General features: G+C 37.4%; 2 protein-coding genes across 4 annotated transcripts in view; one reads left to right on the top strand and one right to left on the bottom strand.

Moving 5' to 3' along the window:
• Positions 1-24,960, top strand: part of Wrn (WRN RecQ like helicase) — a 99,828-nt gene that overhangs the window by 16,545 nt on the left and 58,323 nt on the right. Inside the window, exons 6-17 of one of the 3 annotated variants that reach the window (XM_041673882.1) lie at positions 165-314; positions 909-978; positions 4,470-4,584; positions 10,807-11,233; positions 13,165-13,245; positions 14,976-15,114; positions 16,348-16,423; positions 17,811-17,878; positions 18,091-18,199; positions 18,983-19,051; positions 19,607-19,689; positions 24,716-24,822. In XM_041673882.1, coding sequence (XP_041529816.1) covers positions 165-314; positions 909-978; positions 4,470-4,584; positions 10,807-11,233; positions 13,165-13,245; positions 14,976-15,114; positions 16,348-16,423; positions 17,811-17,878; positions 18,091-18,199; positions 18,983-19,051; positions 19,607-19,689; positions 24,716-24,822 — 1,494 coding nt within the window. The remainder of the gene's footprint in view (positions 1-164; positions 315-908; positions 979-4,469; positions 4,585-10,806; positions 11,234-13,164; positions 13,246-14,975; positions 15,115-16,347; positions 16,424-17,810; positions 17,879-18,090; positions 18,200-18,982; positions 19,052-19,606; positions 19,690-24,715; positions 24,823-24,960) is intronic. The other 2 variants (XM_041673884.1, XM_041673883.1) reach the window with 2 other exon arrangements.
• LOC121462349 (enhancer of rudimentary homolog) lies at positions 22,835-23,244 on the bottom strand. Its single transcript, XM_041673886.1, has one exon. The coding sequence runs from the start codon at positions 23,194-23,196 to the stop codon at positions 22,882-22,884; it is 315 nt and encodes a 104-aa protein (XP_041529820.1). The 5' UTR covers positions 23,197-23,244; the 3' UTR covers positions 22,835-22,881.

Consider the following 24,960-nt stretch of genomic DNA (forward strand, 5'->3'; position numbering starts at 1 on the left):
AGAGTTAAATTCATAATGTAGACTATAAATGAGATTTTAGTGATGGGAAGCTTGTTTATTCTGGTACTTTTCTAGCTTTATTTGTGGCCTGATCCTTTGGTGGGGCTTAGGTATAGCTGACAGTAAGAAGTATGTCTGCTACATTGCCTTTTCATTACTTCCAGCTGAGGTGTGCGGAGACTTGGAGCCTCAATGGCATGGTTAAACACATTTTAGGAAAGCAGCTTCTGAAGGACAAGTCCATCCGCTGTAGTAACTGGAACAATTTCCCCCTCACTGACGACCAGAAACTGTATGCAGCTACTGATGCTTATGTATGTATTTAAAGACCTTTCATTATGTCATTTTTTTTTAAAATTTCTTGTACTAAATTGCTTTAGATAAGTTTTACTGTGATAGTGTCATTAGCTAAAATATTTTATTTTAGTCTGGTATCAAAAATTGCCTAGGAATACATCAAGTGAAATTCTACATGTTAATACAAAGTACCAATTAATAGATTGTGTAGTGGTAGTTCTGTTCACTGTCATGAAGCATACTGATGTCCAATTTCTGTGTAAAAGAATGTGAACTTATTGAAATCACGAAAGGCCGAGGCTTAGCCGGCACAAATGGTCTGATAATGTATTTTGTATATAAGCAATTCTGAATAAGAAAAATCATAGGCTTTCTATATTTAAATTAGCCTTATTCCCTATACGTATATTTAAAATGTGGAAATTTAGAAAAAAATGCGCCCAAATTTAGTTGCTACTGTTCTTAGATGAATTTTATATTTATAATCTCTACGTTCTGGAATCTAGGATTGTATTGGAAAGTATTCTTGTAGATTTTGCTAGAGAGATGACACACATATTTATTGTGGTTATCTTTAACTTGTACTTTGTTTTTCTGTTGCTTTTTTATAGGCTGGTCTTATCATCTATCAAAAATTAGAAAATTTGGGTGATACTGTGCAAGTGTTTGCTCTAAACAAAGGTGTGTTATGGCTCAAAGTGAAAGGGAATGTAAATTTGCTGTTTTGTGCGACTTGTTTCAAAAAGTCAATACATCTTTGCAAAGTATTATGCTGCTGCTTAAATGTCTGAACAGTATTGCTGTGACAGGGAAATGCATCAGGATTAAGGACTGGACCTTGGTTTTGTTGTGGTGCTGCTGTTCAATCCCACAGACTTGATACTCACTGTCGTTGATAACATCAGTGAGCCAACCAGCTTCCTCTAGGCTGGAAGCATATACATTCTCCCTACAAATGGTTTAAAGAGTCTTAAATGCAATATTTTAGTATGTATGAGATGTGCTTAAGTTGCTGTTTTCTTCATTCAACTTCATTGTCCTAGTCAGATGTTTTGATAGGGTAATGACTGCAGGAGTCAAGCAGCAGGGGGTAAACATTAGCTTTTGTGCTACATAGCCCAGTGGTGGAATTTTAGCTCTCTTGTCTTTTTCCCCATGCTTGGAAAATGGATAATAGCAAGCCATCCATGGATTAGTTGTGAGCACTAAAGGGGCAGAGTATGCAAAGCCCCTCTGTTGATGGCCAGAGAGAATTGTTACATAGATTGAGCATTCCTCATACATAATCTGGAATGCTCTGAAATTGAAAACTTTCCGAGCAATAACATAATTTACATAGTCATTGGTATTTGAAAATATTTCCTGGAAAAGGTACTTGAGGTAATGTCTGAAACAGGAGCAGATCTTTGCTAACCAGAGCCAAAGGGAAAAGGGTAGACAGGTGCAGAGCGACAGGTGAGGTGTCTGAAACTTGTGCCGTATGGCAAACTGTGGACTAGGACTGTAATGTCGGAGAAGCAGAAAAGTGAAAGAGGACAGGATGTGCTGGAGAGACTACCTTCCTTCCGAGGAGCAAATGGAAGCTGTGGAGGGAAGTGAAAGGCAATGCATTTAAAACAGACTTACAAAACAATCTGTAGAATAAAACAGACCAACAAAACAAGCCATAAAGAGAGAAAATGGATTGTAGAAGAAATGGGAACTTGAATTGGTTATTTGTGTCGAGGTTTGACAGGAGTGGATAGCTTCAAGATATATCTAATGGAGAAGCAGAGTCAACAGAATCTGAGGTAATGACAGTTGTGTGCCAAAGTTTTGGCGGCCTGGCAGATTAACCCAGGTAATTAAGAGCAGGCTCTAGGTGTGAAGTTTTACAGTTCTTGGAAATATGTTAAGGGAGAAACAGCTCAGAGAGCAAGAGGGTGGTGGCCTGTGGACACCTAGATCTGTAGGTTGTACCTCAGAGGACAGTCTGTTTGAGATAAAATACTAGGGCTAAGGATCCTGAAAAACCCTTGTGTCTAATCCTTGTGTGGAGGAGGGGACACTATCGCAGTTGCCCTAGGTGTGGAAAGAAATGAACAAGTATTGTATGCAGAAAGCAGGGGAAGAGTACATTTGACGTAGGAGGAGGTTATCAACTGTTCTGAATTTTGCTGAGATTTTGACAAACTAAGGGCCTATAATTAATCATCATTGGCCACCTACTTTTAATACTTTAGTTGTATTAGTGTTTTATGTGACAAAAGAGTATAGCAGATAGAGGCTGTCCTTCTAGAGCAAAAAGGGTCCAGAGGCTTTGGTAATACAAAAATATTAGAAGCATAGCATGAGTTGAATAGTATAATGATGTTGGTAGAAATCATGCTAAAATTATATCAGTCATACTAATCATATTACCTTGAATGATGGAGAAAGATAATCTAAGGAATATGATTATAAGTGCATATAAATAATATTTTTTAGAAACTATCCACAAAGGAAAAATCACTGGTTCATATGGCATAGATTTGTCTAGTGTTTATTATATATCAGTGTTTATTATGTATTGATTCCATTTGACAAGCAAGGGCAATACCATATGGCTCTCTAAAGGAAGAGGTGCTAACGCTTAAATGAAAGTACCACGCCCCCGAAGATAACTGCTTTCCTTGTGTAAGGACAGAGAGTGGAACCCAAGAGGATGAGCAAGATTTCTAGGAAACAATCTGGAAGAGAAGGTTGGGTCTGGTCAGTTAGGGCATCCTATTTTGTGAATCCAACTTCAAGATTTTATACTAAAACAAAGAAAACAGAAGCCCAATGATGGCCAATCTATAACCCTTAGCTCAGGGGTGTGAAGCTAAGGTGTGAAGCTAGGGTGTGAAGGGTTGTTTTTCACTCTTCTATTCTTTGGCGCCCCCCCTACCCAGCTCCCATATAAGGAGGTGCGTAAAGAAGAAGGAAGTTGAGAGTCAAAGGAACGGACACTATGGTGTGGCTCAGAAAGGGAAGGAAGCATGGTGGGGAGCAGATGGTGTGTGGGTGAGGAAAGGGCAGGGTCAATCGGCTTCATTCTCAAGTGTCAGCACGTTGACTGGGGAAAGAGTGACAGGTACATCTGTATTAAGAGTGCAGAATGTTCGTGAGAGAAAAAGTAGGTAGTGAGCGGTGGTTTCATTGGGCAGTTTTAAGGTCAGACCTCTGATTGTGGGAATGAGAGGCTCAGGTTAGATGAGGAAAAGGCCGTTGGAAATGGAGGAGCTGGGAATACGAGTTCCCAACGTGGATGGAACATCTCTGTGGGTGTTAAAGGAATGATCACAGAAATGATTGTGGAGGGAAAGACAGTTACCAATCATCTGTGAGGAAAATGATGTAATGTCACAAGATGCCTAGCAGTCTGGAATAAAAAGATATGTGATCTTATGTTGTATGCTTCAGGAGAGCCTGGGCTGTTTGAGGGATAGGTGAATTGGTGAAGAAATTCTAATCAAGGAGATGGCTTCGGAAGGGAGAGCAGCCTGTGCTCTTACAACTGAGCCATATCTGTATTCTCAGCCTGGCTGTGGCAGTGCAAGTCTTTAATCTCAGCACTCAGGAGGCAGACTCAGGCTTTGAGGACAGCCTGGTCTACAGAGCAAATTCCAGGACAGCCAGGGCTACACAGAGAAACCTTTTTCAAAAACCATCAACCAAACCAAACAAAACGAAAGTGAAGGCAGGCTTCTTGCTGTTGACACAGAATGTCATATCAGATGGGGTGAAGTTGAGAGTCTGGAAGGTGCCACAGATGTAAAGGTTCAAATTTTCTTATGCTGATGACTCATTAAGGCAATGAAGAGTGACTTCAAACAGTTTTAAGTCCCAACTCACATGGTATTAAATTGATTTCTGAATCAGAGTAGTGTTAGTTAGAATCTCACTTCTCCTCTCCTCTGTCTAGGTCAGTAAACTTTGAATTTATAGTTTATAAATTTAGAATTATACTCTAAATTTCAAATAGCAAAAATTTGAAAAAGAAGTTTGAAAGTACAAGTGAGGAAAGTGAATTTGGAACTCAAGAAGTAAGTGTTTACTTGGGTTCACTGTAGGGACTAGATGAAGATCTGGTACTAGCGCTATTATGATGTGACTCAATAAAATCTCTGCTTTTTAATTTGAATATTAGTAGTGTTCTTTTTTTTTTCTAGCAGAGGAAAGCCTGCCTAATGAGATGAAGAAAAAGCTGAACTCAATCTCTGAAGAAATGAGAGACCTGGCCACACATTTTCCTGTCAACTGCAGAAACTTGGAGACTCTACAGAGGTGAAATACTGTGGTTTTTTAAATAATTATTTTATTTTTAAGTGTGTGTGTGTGTGTGCGTGCATGCCTATACGCATGCCTGTACATGTGAGTGCAAGTGCCCTCGGAGGTCAGAGGTTTCAGATTGCCCCTGGATCTGGAGCTTCAGATAGTTGTGAGCCACCTACACGCCTTGTGTGTGCTAGGTACCAAACTCAGGTCCTCTGCAAGAGCAGAATGCCTTCTTAATCCCTGAGCCATGTGTCTAGACTCCAAGCATCCTCCAAAGCCGACAGAAAAGCTTTAGTTCTTCAACATGTGCTATTTGGTAACTGGAGAGCTAGCTCTCAAGTTTCTATCAGCTGGTGTGTGTGCATTAAAACAAGTTCAGCTGCCATTGTGAGGCAAAACCTTGGCCACCTCTGGAACACAGCTTCTGTGTGCTGAGTCCAAGGCAGTATTTCTCAGAAGATTTCACCTCATTGATGCTGGTCTCTTCTGAATCATCACTATTTCTCAGCTCCAGCTGACCAGCATCCATTGGCCCAGTAATGCAAAGGTTTTATTTTAGTGGGTCTTGCCTCTTGAAAAAGCACAGCTGCTTTTTCAGCTACAGCTAACCAGACAGATTCTCAGCTCAAAACAGAGTCTGTAAGGGTCTCTCCAACTTCCCTCTGGAACATTACAGGCTGGGCCTCTATGGTCTGCATTATTCTCAACATCCTTATCTTTCAAGCTCCCATAGAAAAGCTCGCCAAGCTTTGAACACTCATTGGCTTTTCCAGCCCAAAGTTTCAAAGTCCCTTCTTAGTCCTCCCCAAAACAAGATGTTTGGCCTGGTCATAGCAATACCCTACTCCTGGTACCAATTTCAATCACCTTTAATGTGATTTTCTTAAACATGATTCCTGATTTTACAGAATACATGCTTTGTATAAATTAGCTTTACCTGATGGTTTGCTTCATAACAGCAAGCTTCTTAGCATCAAGAACTCAAGATAGAATAGTTTGAGGTTTATTGCAGAAAGGAAGGTTGTTTTTGTTTCCGAGGACCCTGATAGGATTGGTGTTATTTAGTATTGTTTAGTCATTGATCTTAAATCCAGTGTGTCTCTGCGGTATTGCTGTGGTGGATTTGACTTCTGCAGGGTGTTGAGCTTGTCTGCTGCTAACTAGTGAGCATGCTAAGAATCTTAAGGGAGGAAAAGTGTATGCTACCTTGTGTGCCTTCACAGGCCAGCTTTTAGCGTTAAAGTGCTTATGTCCTCCTCTGATGTTAGTACAGGATAAATAGACATTATAGTATTGTTAGCTGAACTGTGTCACAGTTGCTATAGCAGCACATTTATTTCACAATTACATTTTATCATAACTGTTCCTACCACATTTTTCATGCACATTGTTACATATGAGCAGCTGTCTATATAGTAGGATTTATAAGATTGCCAGGCATGTTGATACATATATGTAATCTCTATATTCAGGAGACTGAGGCAGGAGGATCACAAGATCAAGGCCAGTCTGACTAACAAAAAGCTTTATAACATTTTATTATTTTAAAAAGTCTGTGAGTTTGAGACCAGCCTGGTCTATAAGAGCTAGTTCCAGGACAGGCTCCAAAACCACAGAGAAACCCTGTCTTGAAAAACCAAAAAAAAAAAAAAAAAGTCCATTTTTAGATTTTGAACTTAACTAATTACGTTTTAATATTATTTTTTGTGTATGGGTGTTTGCCTGCATATGTGTCCATGCACATATTGTGAGCCATGTTTCTGAGGAGTGCAGACGAGGGTTAGAGCCCCTGGAACTGGAGTTGCAGTTGACTGTGAGTTACCAATTTGGTGCCAGGACTCAAACCTAAATTTTCTGGTAGAGCATCCAGTGCTCTTAATTGCTTAACCATCTTTTCAGCCCTGATTTTAATTTTTTTAAAATGATTTATTTATTTTTACTTTCTATGCATTGGTGTTTTGCGAGGGTGTCAGATCCCCTGGAGGTAGAGTTACCGGCAGTTGTAAGCTGCCATGTGGGTGCTGGGAAGTGAAGCCAGGTCCTCTGGAAGAACTGCCAGTACTCTTAACCACTGAGCCATCTCTCCAGCACCCCCCCCCCCGATTTTAATTTTAATATTGAATTTGTTTGTGTTGATACAGACTTTGACAATTTAAGGTTGAGCTAAACTTTGGAGGGTTGTTAATTGTGCAGTTTCGTTTTGATTTTTGACGATTCCATATAATTTATTATGATCATATTTGCCCCCATTATACTTTCTTATCCCTGATTCCTGCTGAATCACTTCTTTTTAAGTAGTTCCTTTTCTCCTTCCAAGTCTCGTGTGTGTGTGTGTGTGTGTGTGTGTGTGTGTGTGCACACATGTGTGTATGAGACTCTGAATTTGATTAGGAATATTTGTATGAACATGGTTAGGAGGCTGTTGACTGGACATTGGCAGCTTACCAGTGACTATACTGCTGCAGAATGCCAACTCCTTTCCAGGCAGTCATACACTGCAGAGCTCCGTAGGGGAGGATGGGGTCTCTAGTGAGCTTCCTAATCCTTGGGGTGAATGTTGAAAGGCCCTACCTTTTGCAGCTCCTATGCAGTACCCACAGCGGCAGGCTGTGTGCTTATGATTGCAGTAGCCATGTCATATCCAGAAGGCCGTGTTTCCTACAGCACTCCTCCACATCTCCTGACTCTTCCAGTCTTTCCATCCTTTCTGTGATGTTTCCTGGGCCTGGGAAGGGGCACCATAGAGAGCCCGCCTCAGGCTGAGCACACAACAATCATTTATACTCAGCGCTCTGACTATTGTGAGTCTTCATTAGCCATCTCCCACTGCAAAAAGATGCTTCTCTGACCAAGCCTGAGAGCAGCACTGTGATAAAAACACAAAGATTTAGAAGGTAGTATGACTGTGTCTGTTTAGCAGGACGTCAGCAGTAGGTTCCCTTGCTAAGACCCATGACCTCCCCAGTCAAAGGGTTTGACCATATTTACAGCACCAGTCACATATTCCCTCTTGAAGATCCCATCAGGATGCTGCTGGCTGCCCCACAACCGGTCATGTCACTGTGTCAACAATGGGCACACATTGCCTGGCAGGTTGGTTTCGTAGTGTGGATGGCACACAGTTGAGTACTCCTTTGATGTCACCCCTCCCCCAATAGTTGGCTTAATACCAATATCTCCAAGTATGGATACTAGCTGGCAGGACGAAGCCTCCAGTCAGTTCTAGCTTGATTTTTCTGTGTCTTGTAATAATGCAGTTTATAATATGGAAGCAATTCCTGGATCAACTCACACACTGATAGTTTATTTTCATGGATGAGCTAAGTTCCATTTGCACCATTAACATAAAAATTTCCTTGAGGTACATGAACATTTCAGATTGTATAAATCATTGATTTAAATAATGAAAAAATAGAATACATATCCCCAAAAGCTCTTATTTTATAATAAAATGTATCTCTTTGCTTATGAAACTCCTTTGGCTCTCTCTAATTTCTTGGTTTATTATGTAATTTTTCTTTCCATAGTACTGAGGATTGAGCTTGAGGCCTTGTGCACTCCAGGCAAGCATCATGGAGTTTTCATTAAGCATAGGCCTGCTGCTTGTAGTTCTGCACAGTGTTTCTTACTTAGGCTGAACTCAGAATGTGTTACCTCTGATTTCTAATTGTAGTTCCTTTAAAATTCAGATGGCTTGAAGTCATCTGAATACAGAGTCCTAAGAAGTTTTATGTATTTTCTTATGAACTTTTGTATTATATTGACTATAGGTTATATTATTTATTTATTTTTTATAACAATATATATTTTTTAATCATTTTCCCCCTTCCTCAACTCCTTCCAGGTCCTCATAACCTTCCTACCCACCCAACTTCAGGTTTGAACCTCTCTCTCTCAACAAACAAATAAACAAAAATCAAAGCAAATAACAACAGCAATAATAAAACAATAAGGAAAATAATACCCAAACAAAACAACACAAAGCAAAAATTCTATAGAAAAAGCATGGGGTTCATTTTGTGTTGGTCAACTAGCCCTTGGTATGGGGCTTGCCCTGGAATGTGGTTGACGTGCCCGGTGACACTTTATTGGAGAAAACTGTTTTTTTTCTTTCCCAGTAGTATCAATTGCAAAGAATTTTTTGGTTAGGGGTGCAGGGATTTTGTCCTGATTGAACCTCTGCCATTCTTGTGCATGCTATCACACAGTCTTTGGGAGTTCCCACGTGCATCAGCCTTGTGATGGAAGACAGTGTTTGTATGTCCTTTTATTGTAGAATTTAGACCATTAATGCTGAGTTATCAATCAATGGACAGTTTTTTTTTAAATTTATTATTTTGTGGTTATATACTATTTTGGTATTATTCCTTGCATTTTCTTGGGTGTAGTTAACCTTTTTAGACGAAAGTTTTTCTTCTAGTGTTCTCTGTAGTGGTGGATTGATAGATAGATATGCTTAATATTGGTTTTATCATGGATTTTTTTTTCTCCATTTACTGTGGTTGATAGTTTTGCTGGGTATAGTAGTCTGGGCTGGCATTTGTGGTCTTTTGGAGCTTGTAGAACATCTGTCCAGGTCCTTTCTGGCTTTCAAAGTCTCCATTGAAGTCAGGTGTTATTTTAATGGCTCTGCCTTATATGTTATTTGATCTTTTCCTTTTACAGCCTTTAATATCCTTTCTTTCTTTTGTCTGCTTAGTATTTCAATTATGTGCTGTGGGGAAATTCTTTTCCAGTCCTTTCTATTTAAGTTTCTGTATGCTTCTTGTACTTTGTTATACATTTTTCTTTCTTGAGATTGGAGAAAATTTCTTATATGATTTTGTTAAAATATTTTTCGTGGATTTTTTCTCATTCATCTATATTTATTTATTTTTGTAAGTTTGGTATTTTCATAGTATCCCACAATTCCTGGATGTTTTGTGCCTGGATCTTTTTAGATTTAACATTTGACTGAACTGTCATTTCTTCGCCTTGTTTTCAGGACCAGAATTTCTTTCTTCCGTGTCTTTTGATCTGTTGGTGAGGCTTACCTCTGATGTTTTTCATTTTCATTTTGGATTTTCTCTGGTGATTCTATTTCTTTGTTAAATTCTAATTTCATTTCTTAAATTTTTTTCCATGCAGTGTTTGTATTTCATGTACTGTTTCTTTTAAAGCATTTGTTTATATCCTCTTTAAGGTCCTTGAATAATTCATAATTGCTGTTTTGAAGTTCTTCTCTTGTGCTTTAGCTAAGTTGCCTTTCTTGGTTCCTTTTGTATTGGAGTTGCTGGCTTCTGGAGGAGGCATGTTATCTTGGCTGTTTACATTTGTGGGTTTTTTGTTTTGTCTTGGGATCTAGGCTTCTGAGTTTACGGTGTTAGACATGTTTCTTAGTGTAAATATCTCTTTGTTGGGTGGGTGTTTTGTTTTTTTGTTGCCTATTCTGGGTCTTAGCCAAGTTTGGTAACTGTGGGATCCCTAGTAGAGATTGTTCCTGGGAGTCAGCAGGTATCACACAGCAGTGGAAAGGGGCTAGAAAGAAAGGCTGGGCTGAAAGTCAAGTAGGCAGGCAAAGAACTAGGGTCTAAGGGCTACACCAAGAGGCACAGTCTTAAGGGGATGAAGGTGGGTTGAGGGCTCCTGGCTACAGCAGGACTAAGAGTAAGTCTGGAGAGATATAATGGAGGACAGGAAGAATAATAAAGATTGCTTCTAGCTTAGTGTGGCCGCGGCAGTCCTTTGTATTGTGGTTCTGAGGGTTGATGGTTGCCACACTGAACTGAGATGGACTAGAAGGAAGGTTGAAAGGGTTTGGGAAATAACTAAAGAACTCTGGGTCCACCATGAAACACTTTTTCCCCCAGAAATTTGTTATCTTTTCTTGTGTGTTTAGTTCAGAATTCAATGAAATAGTTTTTACTTTGTTGTTGTTGTTGTGGCCATGTCTTATTGATGTACTTTATATTTTATTAAATTAATTATCTAAGAGAAAAAGAAACAGCTGACATAAATAACTTTGGGACCAAACTACTGACTCTTAGTGAATATGCAAGATGACTGCTAGGATCAGAAGTACCTAATTAGACCAGCAAGTAGACTGCTAATCCTAATCTCATGTGGCCATGGGGAGATAACAGCTTTAGATCAATGGGTCTTCTTTGTAAGCTTTTGTTTAGCAAGAACCTTTAAAGCTTGTCTTTATGGTTTATAAAATGAAGCTTGAATAATGTTTCTTGAATTTTCTAGGGTTCCTATACTATTGAAGAATATTTCAGAAAATCTGTGTTCCTTGAGAAAGGTGCTATTTGGCTCTGCAAACACCGACACTAAACTGAAGCAGGTCAGTGGTTCTAACCTAAAGTCATCAGAGGATTCGGCTGCTGTGGGAGAACAAGAGGAACAAATTGGAGACCGTGGGACTTTTCATAAAATTAAAGAAGAGGCATGGGATCCAGAGTTTGAAAGTCTAGTGAAACACAGTGAAGTCGGTATGCTTAGAAATAAAGTGAAGCAAGAAGAAGGTGGCTTTGAAGATGAAGCAGAAGATAAGCTCCCGGAAGGTGATATGGAAAGAACTTGTTTGATGGCAGATACTTCAGAATATGAACTTCAAATTTTGAAACAGCAGACTGAAGGAACAAAATGTAATGATGTTCCTCACCAACCTTCTGAGGTACTAAATCGAGAGGGAATAATATATCCATCAATGGCTGGCTTACTTTGTTGTATAAATGCACACAGAGCACATGCTTTAGGCTTTGTGGTGTGCATAGTGTCTGTTGCAGCTGCTCAGTTCTGCTGTTGGATTGAAAAGTAACCATAGACACTTGCAAAGAGCTGTGCACCTTCTGTACTTCAATAAAACTTTACTTACAAACACAAACGAAGGGCCACCTTAACTCGTGAGACCCACTTAGTACAATAAATACCACTGCATAGTTTAAAGAGTTTGTATTGTCAAGAGAACATTTGCTGGAATTGCTGCTCGCTGCTTTACACTTTCTTTTCTTTTTTTTTCTTCTTTTTTTTTCATAACAGGTAATAGCTTTTTGGTGGATTCTTCCTAAATATCTAGTCATTCAAACTTGATTTGGGTTTTTTTTTTTTTTCCTACAAGTAGAAAGTATTTGCGAGGGTGGAAGATGGAAGGGTGCTTTATTTTACAGGCATCTGTACTGTCCCCTGGAGAGTCAATGAGCTCTTGTTTCTTTCCTAATTTTCACTAGCTTACAAATTACTGGAGACATTCAGAATCTATAGAGTTTTGCAATTTTTTGCAATAACAAATTTTATTTTAGATTTTGATGTGATTTTATAGAATTATATCTCCTAATTTCGTTATAGAAATGGAAACCCAATCTTAGTTATATTCCTTGGGTTTTATATTTTCTTCTTGTTTCTGTTGAGCATGTAAATTTCTTTTAAAAATTTATTTATTATGTGTACAACATTCTGCCTCCATGTATGCCCACACGCCAGAAGAGGGCACCAGATCTCATTACAGATGGTTGTGAGCCACCATGTGGTTGCTGGGAATTGAACTCAGGACCTCTGGAAGAGCAGCCAGTGCTCTTAACCACTGAGCCATCTCTCCAGCCCCCAGGCATGTAAATGTTTTAAAAATTTCAAAATAATTTTATTCTAACCACTTGTGAGCCAGATTCTCTTTAGAAAATACTGACTTTGGCTGACATCTGCCTTATTCTAATTCTGTAGAAAAATTTCACTTTAATATTTTTATATACCAGAGAGTTATTGTCATGAGTTTGATTTGACTAATACTTTTATGTCAATTATTGCTATTTTATTATTTAAATTACTAGCATTATTTTTTTATTTAAGACCCTGTTTAGGAAGCAATAAACCTTTCTCAGTTAAAAAACATTTTAATATCTTTAATAGCTTTAAATTATCATATTAATTAATATTATTTTCTTTTTCCCATTTCCAAATTAAATATTCAGCATTTGGGGAGTTATTTCTACTTGATTTCTTTGTGTGTGTGTGTGTGTGTATGAGGTAGGGGGAGGATTCACATCTTTTTAGACATCTGATTTTTTGGGATTGCCAATATTGTAAATTCTTCATTTCCAAACACCAGCAACAGACCAAGTAAATAATATATCTGGTACTTTTTCAAATAGACTAATGCTGATTTATTTAAAAATAATATAATTATTATATATTAGTCTTTGGTATTTTTAAGTCAATATATTAAAGAACAATTAATTTTCTTTGTTTGTACGAAGTTTTTCAACATTGTGTAGTTTTGTGTATTCAATAGGTGGAGAGACTCAGTTTGACATTGATTGACCTTAGAACTTGCACTTTTGGTCTTATTTTGAATGTAGATTTTATTTCATATCTGTTTATTTAACTTGCCTATCTTTTTAACCATGCAGCCTCTTTCTTGTTGGTTGTATTTGAAAAGTCCCTCTTCTTCCTCTCCCTTTCCTTTGTCTCTCATCCTGTAAAGATATAATTATGCTTTATACATTTGCCTATTAAAGGAGAGGAGGATGGTAAATCCTTCTAGTGAATATGACAGAGGGTATAGAATTAGTTATACAGAAAATTAATCTTTGAAATACTTTTTTTAAAAAGCACTTATCTCCCGCTGATGATGAAAAGGATTCCTCTTATGTAATTGAAAGTGATGAAGATTTGGAAATGGAGATGCTTAAGGTATGTTTGAACTTAAGAAGAAAATTACTCCAAGTTTTTTTAAAAGAGCATTTACATAACTAAAATGTTTTCATTTCTCAATCAGATACTGTCATAATGAATTCATACCCATAATTTAATATTAGACAATATTTTTTTGCAGTTTATATTTCCTAATATATAAATAGTGTCTTAGGTATAATGTCATGAGTTCTCACGTATGCTCTGTGTTCCTTCCGTGTCTCTGGAATCTGAACAGTGACCAAGCACTTCAGCATGAAATTGGTTTCTTGTTCTTTGTGTACTTGCCACATTTTAGATGTTCTATTTTTACTAATTGAATCATTTACAGTTCCTGGTTTCTCTGACTGTGGGATTTTAATACTGGTTATATGTAATTTTGTAATGGTTGTTTACTTTGTTGTGTTATCAAAGCTGAAGTATAAATTTGTGCAATTTCTGTCCCTTACTAAACTTCCAGTTTATCAAGTGTCGTGAATCATATATGAACAGAAGAAACCAGGCTTAGAGAAAAGGGAAAGGCACAGTTTAGTTAAATCAAGTGACAAAGAAAGAAAGAAAGAAAAAAAGGAAAAAAGAAAGAAAGAAATGAAAGTATGCTTTCTTATCTATCAGTTTTATTTTGATTTTTCTTTTTGTGAAATGATAGTGATTTTCTAGTTCTTTAGTTTTGAATGCTAGTAGTGGCAATCACAGAGATAATAAAGATATAAATTTCTAGTTAGCTTACAGATTTGAATCCTCCCTTTCTGTTGATGTCTGGTGCTCCCATCAGAGTTCCCCACAGAGCCTGGCTCCATCATCCCCCTTTTCTGGTTGTCCTTTCTGTTGATTCCTGGTGCTCCCATAAGAGTTCCCCACAGAGCCTGGCTCCATCATCCCCCTTTTCTGGTTGTCCTTTCTCGGGTGCATTCTGTCCAAGTGCTGCAGAACATGCTACTCATGGGCATCTGTAATATTTTATACATTAAATAACCCTTGCTCTCCAAATATAGTGGTAGAGTTAACGAAGCAGAATTACCTGGGCTTTTTTCATTTTCCTTTTATAGGATTGAAATATTATACTTTTAAAGCCATTCTTAAAGCCAAATTAAAAAAGAAGCCTCATAAAAAGTGAAGAGAAGAACTTTGATTAAATGAATCTTCTAATTTACTTCTTAGTAAAAAGTTTCATATATAAAGTAATTTCAAATGTACTAATGCTTTTGAAACGGGGAGAAAATATATGTCAAATAAAGAACTTTATTTTACATAAAGAGTATTTCGCTACTTAAATTATTTGAATCTTTTTTTTTGGACAATTCCAAAGCACATTTATTGCTTGCTTGTAATCTAAAAATGTGACTGACATGTAATATAGAGAAACATTATAAAAATAGCATTAAAATTTGTATTTTACCTCTTGGGAATCTAAAACATTGAAGTTCAATAAGGAAAACTGTTTAAATTATGCAAATTTAAAATTTATGATAGATTTCCCAGGGGCAGTTTATTATATGCTATTAATGAACCTTGTTTATGCTGGCAGTGTTCCATCCTGGCCTTATGCCTTGAAGCCATTCTCCAGCACGTATTTATAGAGGAGCACACATGTTCTTTTGTGCTGTTGCTTGCACATCTGCCAGTTCTCAACAAAATTGTAGGCTTTGTTAATAACACTCTTTTTGTGCTCAGTAAAAAGATACGGTATTGTCAGTGTTTTGCTTTTACAATTTCTTTTAAACTTTCAGTCTTTAGAAAACCTGAATAGTGACATGGTGGAGCCAACTCATTCTAGATGGTTGGAAATGGAAAGCCATCAGAGTCTTCCTCCCGAGGGGGAAGATGAAGACAGGAGTGAAGTCATCGAGGAGCAGTGGCAAGAGGAGGGTAAGAGTAGACCGGAAGCTTCTCATCTCTCACTGACTTCAGGTTTCCCGCCGGTGTTTCAGTGATTTGAGTTAACAACTTGGTGGAATATAGTTACTTACTAGGTCAATAAGGCAGCCCTTTAATTCCTTGGTACTCTTGTCTCTCAGGAAACTGGTGAAGGAAACCTTTCATCCTTCAGTTATAGGCTTGGTTTTGTCCTAGTGACAGTGGTGAAGTGGTTTACCAGCTGCTTATATTGAATACCACTGAGAACCATCTGGTTATATGCAGTCTGTCCCCAGGAGCCACACCGGGGAACTTTCTCATAGCAAAGGAGGCACCACTGAGTGTGCAAATGGGGCAGTTCTCATTTAAGTGTAAATAATCACAGTTTGTCAACTTGTAGAGTCTTCTCAACAAGTAGAACTCTCAATATACTCAGACTGTGTTATTGTTGAAAACTTTGAAACTTCAAGACATTTTGTAGGTAGAAGGTATTCATAAATATATTGATAAAGTATTTTCCTCTGCTTTCTTTAATAAATGCAACCATCTGTATGATTTTTCTTTTGAGAGTTGTTAAAGATGTGAGATAATACTTTTCATATGTTTAGTGGTAGCTTACTTAGAGTCTGTGTGGGGCTTTGCATGTAAGGATGGACAGCGGTGGGCACTTTGGCAGAGCTAACGTAGTCACGGTGCAGCGCAATTAAAAGTTTTGACCAAAGATTTAAGTAGCTATATTTACCTAACTAAATTGGATAGATAACTAAATTAGATCAAGGTAACTAAATTTAGGTAACTAGATTTAGTTTTAGACAACTTAAATGAAGATTTGACTTTTTTATATACTTAATTTGGGATACTAATATAATTTATATTACCATGAATTGAAAATTGTTTTTAATATGAAATTTCTGTTGGCATATTGGTTGCTTTGGTTTGGTTCACTCCAGATGCTAGATCTTGCAAGTGTACCTAATTAGAAAACAATGGGCATTTTCTCCCCAGAGTTGGTAAAGTATGACTCATAAGAACAATTATGATACTTTAATGATAGTGAAAGGACTTGACTGGTGTTCTGACCGATACCTAGATGATCAAACTTGATTAGAATGGAAAGAAATTAGCATGTTACCTGTCACTGTGTTCTTTATAAGAAGCCAATGAAATGAAAATTTTCTTCTTCTTATATGATATATTTGTTTTTTGAACATAAATATCAATTTTATTGTTTTACTTATTTTTAAGACCACTTATTGCCGGAACCCAGTGCAAAGCAAATTAATTGCCTCAAGACCTACTTCGGCCATTCCAGTTTTAAACCGTGAGTGTGATCTCAATTAATTACATTATGTGCTTAACTTTTTTTTACCAAGATAAAAGTAAATAATCTTTTTCACAGTAACAGCCTAATTTTACTGTGGTTATACGTGTCAAATGTATATCATATGTGACATCAAAGTTATTTGAAGTATTAATTATAGACGTTTCTTTGTTCTTTTAATAAGAAAGGAAACATTGTTTTTTCCTTAACTGGGTGGTTCTATGTAGAGGCTACATAGTAAGAAATAAGTTTTCTCTCATTGCTGATTTACCTCTTATTAAGTATAAAATTGGAGAGAATATCTTTCCTGTTTTCTGCAAGTGTCCCATAGCACCCTGTCCTAAGTCTCTAGGAGACCAATCTGAGGGACAGTGGTATTTTCCTGTTTTAACATATACAAATACCTGTGTTCCATCACTGTGAAGAGACGCCATGACCACGGCAACTCTTATACAGGAAGATGTTTTATTGGGGTTGGCTTATTGTTGAGAGGCTTAGTTCATTATTGCCATGTCAGGAAGCATGGTGGCATGTAGGTAGATATAGCGCTGGTTATATGGTTGAGAGTTCTACATCTGGGTCAGTAGGCAGCAGGAAGAGCGAGTGAGCCACTGGTCTTGGCTTGAGCTTCTGAAACCTTAAAGCCCATCCTCCAGTAACACACTTCCTCCAACAAGGCCACACTTATTTCAACTAATCCTTTCAAATAATGCCACTCCCTATGAGCCTATGGGCACCATTTTCATCCGAACCACAAGGGCCCGTTAAAAACTAGAAAAGTGAGATGATTAAAAGTGAGATTAGTAACAAGTAAATTTGAATAAGTCCAGTAAGAAAGTAAAAATCTAGATTGAGTTTTGAGTATTTAAAATAGAATCCATTAAAGCATTTCTTCCTTTTTTTAAATTTAGTTTTTTTAAATTAAAATATATCCTATGTACAGAAGGACACAAATAGATGTACAGAGAAGTAAGCTCTGATAACTCAGCATGCTGGTAGAGACAGCACTCAAATAAGAATAGGTTGTCATCTGCATAAGCAGAAGGTCTCATATCCAGTCGATTCCCCCTTGAAATCACCTTGACACAGGCTTCTCATTTCACACCTACAGCAGTCCTCTCCCGTACTCTGCAGTACTGGTTCTCTTGGTCTATAGTGTGAGGCTGGGAGTTGATTTTAGCCGTTAGCTACATGGCAGCTCCTCGTTATTCAGTCAGTCTGAATGAGAGTGTGATCAAATGGTGTTTTTTTGTCTAAAAGTTCTAGGATTTGCACATATTTACATAGGAAGCTCAAAAAAGTCAGAAAGAGTTGACTAGAGAGCAGAAGTTAAATAGGTCTAACATTGGATTGTTAGTGATAAAGCATTTTCCTTTTTATTTTCCAGGGTTCAGTGGAAAGTCATTCATTCTGTATTAGAAGAAAGAAGAGATAATGTTGTTGTCATGGCAACTGGTAAGTTACATTTAAAGTAAATAATTTAATCATTAAAAATCATAAAGGCATTTTTAATCTTTCACAAACTTAAATATAGGAGAGAGTGAACATGGCAAAGATTTTATATTTATGCATGGTTACCTTATAAGTATTTATTCTGTTATATAAGATGTAAGAAGAAAGCAAAACATGAAGAGATTATTTTTATCTTGTGTATGATTTTTATAAAGGTTATGGGAAGAGTTTATGCTTCCAGTACCCACCTGTTTATGCAGGCAAGATTGGCATTGTTATTTCACCTCTTATTTCTTTAATGGAAGACCAAGTTCTCCAGCTTGAGTAAGTAATGGTTTCATTGCTACATCATTGCTTTTGATAAGCAAGCAAGCACATTTTAAGACTGGACTTTACTATTCAGACTAAGCTGGCCTCAAAACCCCCATTCTTCTCAGCTCAGTGCCCCCTTGCCTAGCTTTCTCCCTTTATTTGTTTGTTTGTTTGTTTATTGAGATAGAGTCTTGCTGTTCATAGTTGAGGATGGTGTCACTCTGTCCTCTTGCATTGCCCTGCAACCATTGGGCACACAGAGCATGTCCTACCACACATGGCTGCATTTATTAGTAGCAAATGAAGTGTTGGTGGATGAGTTTATGTCCCTTCTTGAGTTCTCTGATTCAAGGCTACCAGACTGCCCTGATCATGTTGTAAAAAGATTTGTTGCTTTATGCTAGTTTACTATGGCTTTTTCAGAATTTTTCTTTTGTTTTGCTGTCTGGGCTCTTTAGCTTTATGTGAGTTGTATTAAAAGAATATAATACTTTTAAAACTATGCTTTTATTAGTTCTTTGAAAATTCTATGCATGTTTTGATTATATTCACCCCTCCTCTAACCCTAAAGTTTACTTTTTAATCTATGAAAGACCTTTCAATTTCTTCTTGAAAGATTTGCATTAAAAAGTTGCCTTCTCATTAGACTCTTGAAGGAATATATCAAGTTATCAAGACATGAAAAGAAAGAATATTAGAAAGAAGATGAATATATATTATTACATCTCTTCTTTGAGAATTAAATTAGTGTTTGTAATATAATTATTGATGCAGAGTATTTGTGTCTTTTTATAGACTGTCCAACATTTCAGCCTGTTTACTTGGATCAGCACAATCAAAAAATGTTCTAGGAGATATTAAATTGTGAGTAATTTATATGATTTCAGGTCACACTGTAAGAGGTTTATAGTGTAAGAGAATTTTGTGTACATTTTTATTTAGGTATGGGTAAACTGTAACATATTTATATTTCCCCTTCCTTTTTTTCTTCTAAACCTGCCTATATACCCCTCTTCTGCTCTTTCACATGTATAACTTCCCCACTAATTGTAATTGCATGTGTGTGTGTGTGTGTGTATATATATATATATATACATATATATATATGTATATATATATATACACAAAAAGTTTACAAAGACTTGATCATCTAGCTTGGGCATTTTGAGGGGGCAGGGACTGTACTGTTAGATATCAGAATCTGGCTTGTAATACAACCTTTGTGGCAAATACTCCCTGACAGGAATTACTGCGTTTTATTTTGATGAGTTGAGATAAATTAAAGAACTTACACTCATGACTGTGTGTGTATAACATTCCTTTGTCACATATTTTGATTTTAATATGTTGCTCTTGCCTTGATTGCTGTCTTTATTGGGGTGTTTCCTTTTCTGTTTCTGTTTCGGTTTGTCTTTACAGAGGCAAATACAGGATCATATACATGACTCCAGAATTCTGTTCTGGTAACTTGGGCCTACTCCAGCAACTTGACTCTAATACTGGTAAGTAACAACCTAGGACTTTTGTGAATACAAAGTAAACCCATGGATGAGACTAGATTCCGTAAGGTTGGTTTCAAACGTTTGCTTCTCCAGGAACATTCTGATCCATTTTGTGTTTGCCCATTTTATAGTACCCTATAACTCCTCATTCCATCGTGGTGGACTCCAGGGTTAGTGTTATGACTGTGTACATGCATGTATGTATAGCTTGTTACACTATAAACTCTTTAGAGACAAATATACCGTTCTTCATTTCTGTTTTCTTAGTATAGGACTTGGCACTTTCATGTTTCTGTTTGTTTGGTGGTGGTTAGGTTTAGCTGAGAATTCCAAGGAAGACAAATAATATCCATATTTGAAATCTTCATTTGAATTTTATCCAGTTTGTAGGATCTTTTTGAAGAACGAGGTATTAAGTAATTTCATATAGGCTGTGTTTTCGGTATTGTACTGTGCTGGCTAGTTTTATGTCCGCTTAGCACAGGCTAGAGTCATCAGAGGGGAGGGAACCCCAAATGGGAAAATGCCTTCTTTGGATGTAGGCAAGCCTATAGAGCATTTTCTTAATTAGTAATTGTTGTGGGGAGGGCCCAGCCCACTGTGAATGGGGCCCATTACTTTAAGGACCTATGCTATCAAAGTGTGCCTACACAATCTATTTAGCTCTTATTGGCATGTTTTTGCCTGTAATGGAAAAAATTGAGATGTATCCTATTAAACTATAAAAGTTCTTTAGAGCACTTCATTGTGTATTAAGCCCAATTACCTTATAAATCAATTTTATAGTTATATGTAGTCGGAAGTTTCTGTCCCACCTGGTCCTGTAGCCGTTAGTCCCCAATAAACACACAGAGGTTTATATTAATTACAAACTGTTTGACCTATTAGCTCAGGCTTATTATTAGCTAGCTCTTCCAACTTAAATTAACCCATAATTCTTATCTATTTTAGCCATATGGCTTGGTACTTTTTCTCAGTAAGTCATTCTTATCTTGCTTCCAATGTGTCTGACTGATGACTACATCTCTGCCTTTCCTCTTTCCAGAATTCTCCTAATCTGGCTGCTCCACCTATACTTCCTGCCTGGCTACTGGCCAATCAGTGTTTTATTTCCAATTTTTTTTTTTTTTTTTGGTTTTTCGAGACAGGGTTTCTCTGTGGTTTTGGAGCCTGTCCTGGAACTAGCTCTTGTAGACCAGGCTGGTCTCGAACTCACAGAGGTCCGCCTGCCTCTGCCTCCCGAGTGCTGGGATTAAAGGCGTGCGCCACCACCGCCCGGCTAATCAGTGTTTTATTAAACCAATACAAATGACAGATATTTATAGTGTACAAGGACATTATCTCACAGAAGTTATATCTAAAAAATTGGTATCCATGACTGGTATCCTGAGTATATTTTATTCCACCTTAGTACTTGTTTCAGTTTTATGATTATGTTAAATGAATAATTATTGTAAGCTAATCAACATTAAATGCTTTTTACAAGTAGTTAGATTTTTTACTTTTTAACTTTTTATGCTGGGTAGATTGTGAATACTGCAGAGCTGAGGGTATTGCTCAGTGATAGTGTTTGCCTAGCATGCTCTCTGAGTTCACACCTCATTATGTTTAACTTTTGTTTGTTTATTTGTTTTTGGAGACAGAGATTTCTCCAAGTGCTGGGATTAAAGGCATGCACCACCATCACACAGCATGTTTATTTTTTTTTAATTAATTTTTATTCTGTGTGTTGGAGTGCATGTGTAGTCAGAGGATAACTTGCAAGAGAAGGGGAGATGCCCCTTTCCTTCAGCCATGCTGGTTGCAGACATTACAAACTTGGGTTATTAGGTTTGAAAGGAAGGGCTTTCACACACTGAGGCCTCTTGTTCTCCCCAGACATTATATGCTTTGTTTATTGTGGTTTTCTTTTTCTTTTTTTTTTTAAAGAAGGAAGCATTTTCTAGGTATGGAAGTGCAATCTCAGTTCCAGGAGACTGATTCAGAAAGGTCACGAGCTGAGCTTTCTGAGCTCATAGTCTGAGCTCCCTTTTGTTTTAAAAACAAGCAAGCAAATAAACACACCCAAAAGTGTGGATAAATATTTTCATCATCAGAGTGAAGTTTTTTGCTTTTAATGGATGGAAATGTTTTCTTTCGGTGATTTAGTAAAAGGATTAGGACAAATGAAAATTATTTTTGAAATATTTCCTTTAGGCTTTTCTTGCAGGAAATTGTAAAATGCCTACAAAATGAATGTACCCAGGATATTATTTGTACAGTAGTCTGACATTTAAGTAATCAGATTTGTCATTTTTAGGTAAATGTTAAATTTTTTTTTAAGGCGTCTGGATCTATAACAGAAATGGCAAACATACTTTTATAAGGGAGTTTTTCCCAGCTGCACTTGTAATTGTCTTTTAACTTTGGAAATGAGGCTTGAGTGACAGGTATCCTTAAATGAAATATGTATAGGACCTGGGAAGACACTTGAACTTTTGCATTCCAAGTGAATGTTAGCCAAAGCTTAACTAACTGAACTAACTATGCACGCCAAAGTTCAACGCCATTAAACAGCTTTCCAGATCTGTATCTGAAGGCTTCTAATGCATTTAACTTAAAATCTAGTCATTTTAATTCCTAAAGTGAAAATAAGTGTGTGAGTAACACTGGAAATTTCCCAACACTCATTGGTATTGCATATATATGTATTATATATAAACACTCACACATATATACAAAGCAAGGAAGTATACACACGTGCACACACACTCAGGACTTCATTGTAGCTCATAATCTTTTTTTTTTTTTGAGAAATACAACTACAGAACATTTCTTTATTTTCACTAAGACTTTCCCAGAGGACATAACTAAGCTTGTCACCACCCCACCCCTCACAGGGGTTAGTGCACTCACTGCTGTAAAGCAGACACCAACAGTTTCAAGGACTGGAACCAACCTTAAATGGCAAAGAACACTCTCTGAATTATCATAAAAATGTTTAAGTAAAAAAAAAAGAAAAGAAAAAGAGTAAAGGGGTAATAATGGTGGTTTTCAGAATGAAAGTATCATTCATGTTCCATGTCATACATTCAATCTTGGCTCTAGCGTAACAAAATGGAAACAGGATTACTATCATACAAAATGTTCACTACAGCATGCTGTATGCACCTGTTCCAAGCCCACCCCCAGCCCTTAATGCTTCTAACTCAACTACTTCCCAGCTTGTTGGGCCTGTCGACGAAGAAGCACGTAGATCTTCTCTTTGATCCAGTCTTTGTTATAAGGCTGGTACGTCTGTGTATCAGCTCGGTAAACAAGACAGCTGAGATCTGCCAGATCATCAATAAAATCAAACAACTGACTGATATCATATGTGATGGAGGGGCTGTTGGGATTCATTCTTTTCAGATGTTCTTCATACATCTTACAAACACCTTCCATGCACTCATTCACAGACTCATAGTCTGCATAAGTCCTGCCTTCTGGCCTCTTGGTAGGCTGTACCAGCAAAATGGTGTGAGACATCTCGTCAGATGCTTTGCTGCAGCCGCCGCTAACACCACCGCCGCCACCGCCGCCTGTAGCTCATAATCTTAATGACTCACCAGTCTTTCTTTTGTCTCCTCTTAAGAACTGTGAAATCTTCGAGGACAAATGTATCTTGGCTATCTAGAAAAGGGTTAATTTAATAATTCCTTTAGACAGGGCCTCCTATAGCTCAGACAAATCTTGAACTCTCTTCGTGGCTGGAGATGGCCTTGAACCCCTGACGCTGGAATGTGCTTCACGTTCTGCCACATTGGCTCCTGAAAAGGCTTTTGATCATAATGGCCATGTTATGATAACAATGGTGGTATAGCTTTGTTAAGCTCCAATTGGTGTCAGGCCTTATCTGCGCATTTTATGTGACTGTTCTAACTTCATCTTAGAGTAGAATAGTAAGAAGTGTTAGGTGCTATTACTTCCTACTGTGTATTATTTTAATTTAGGATGATGGTGATGATGACGATGGTATGTGTGTATGTGTGAGTGTGCGTGCGTGTACAGACACCACAATGTGTTTGTAGAGGTCAGAGTACAATTAGGAGTCAGTTCTTTCTGTCCACTGTGGGTTCTGAGGGTTGAACTCAATTTGTCAGGCTCTCAAGACCTTGGCCCACTGAGCCATCGCAGCAGTTTTGTGGAAACTGAGGACCGGAAAGATTTATAACTTGCTCAGTGCTTTGTGCACAGCCAGTCTGATTGTGGAGCACATGTTTGTAGTCACCTCCCTGATAGAACATAATAGCAAATAGCAGAAAGTTGCTTTTCTCTTAACAGTATTAATTTGGTAATTAATGGTAAGGCATTACTAGTCAATACTTTGAAATACCTGAAGATGTTCTGATAGGCACTATTGATCTTGTTTTAGTGTATGGTATGGGGCAGAGGGGAGAGTTATATTTCTTGTTACCTACTTTGTACACAATGGGATTTAGCTCTTTCCATTCCATTTTATGTTCGACAGTGTGGATGTCGTCATGTCTTCATGCACTGGCCTTTCAGAGGAACTTCCTGCAATATGATATGTGCTCGATCATGGATAATGATGCACTTAATCTCAATAGAAATGTGCTGACTATTTATCTCTCTTGATAGCTAATCTATGAGATAAGATTAACATTATTGCCAAAGAGAAATGGAACAGTTCTTTTGAGCAGACATGGTTGCAGATCGTTTATAAGTGATAATTGTGGAACAGAGCAATAGGAAGCAGTTCTTGTCTTTAAGGACTAGTGGTGAAGTACAGTATGTTGGTAGAATTAATATATAAAACTTCCTTTATTCGGTTGCCTTTTATTCATTTTTCTTCTTCCCTCTATTATGAGTTTTGATATTATCTGGTATCATTTATGCTTCTTATGTGTGTATGTGTTCCAAACACTTTGATTTGGGTTATACTTTCTATAAGGCATAAATTCTAATAGAATAAAGCAATATTGACTTAGATAGTGGTTTTTTTCCTATTGAACCTTATTTTTCCATGTATATTTTCTTTTTGTAGGAATCACACTTATTGCTGTGGATGAGGCTCACTGTATTTCTGAGTGGGGCCATGACTTTAGAAGTTCATTCAGGACCCTGGGGTCTCTTAAGACAGCGCTCCCACTGGTAAGCTTTACCTGATCCGATTGTCCCACCCCCATCCTAGGTGAGGTTTGAGTCCAGGGTTACTGTCCGGAAGTGCTTTTCAGGACTGGGTAATGTCTGAAGAGCTAAAGACTGCTCTATGAAAGAGAAGGTGCCAGA

The sequence above is a fragment of the Microtus oregoni genome, unplaced genomic scaffold (assembly GCF_018167655.1).
Source record: "Microtus oregoni isolate MIOR12 unplaced genomic scaffold, Mior012 000024F_ref0000369, whole genome shotgun sequence".
Classification (NCBI taxonomy): domain Eukaryota; kingdom Metazoa; phylum Chordata; class Mammalia; order Rodentia; family Cricetidae; genus Microtus; species Microtus oregoni.

What these genes read in the sequence shown, in the direction of transcription:
- LOC121462349 (XM_041673886.1), bottom strand. Translation starts at nt 23,196, where the DNA reads ATGTCTCACACCATTTTGCTGGTACAGCCTACCAAGAGGCCAGAAGGC.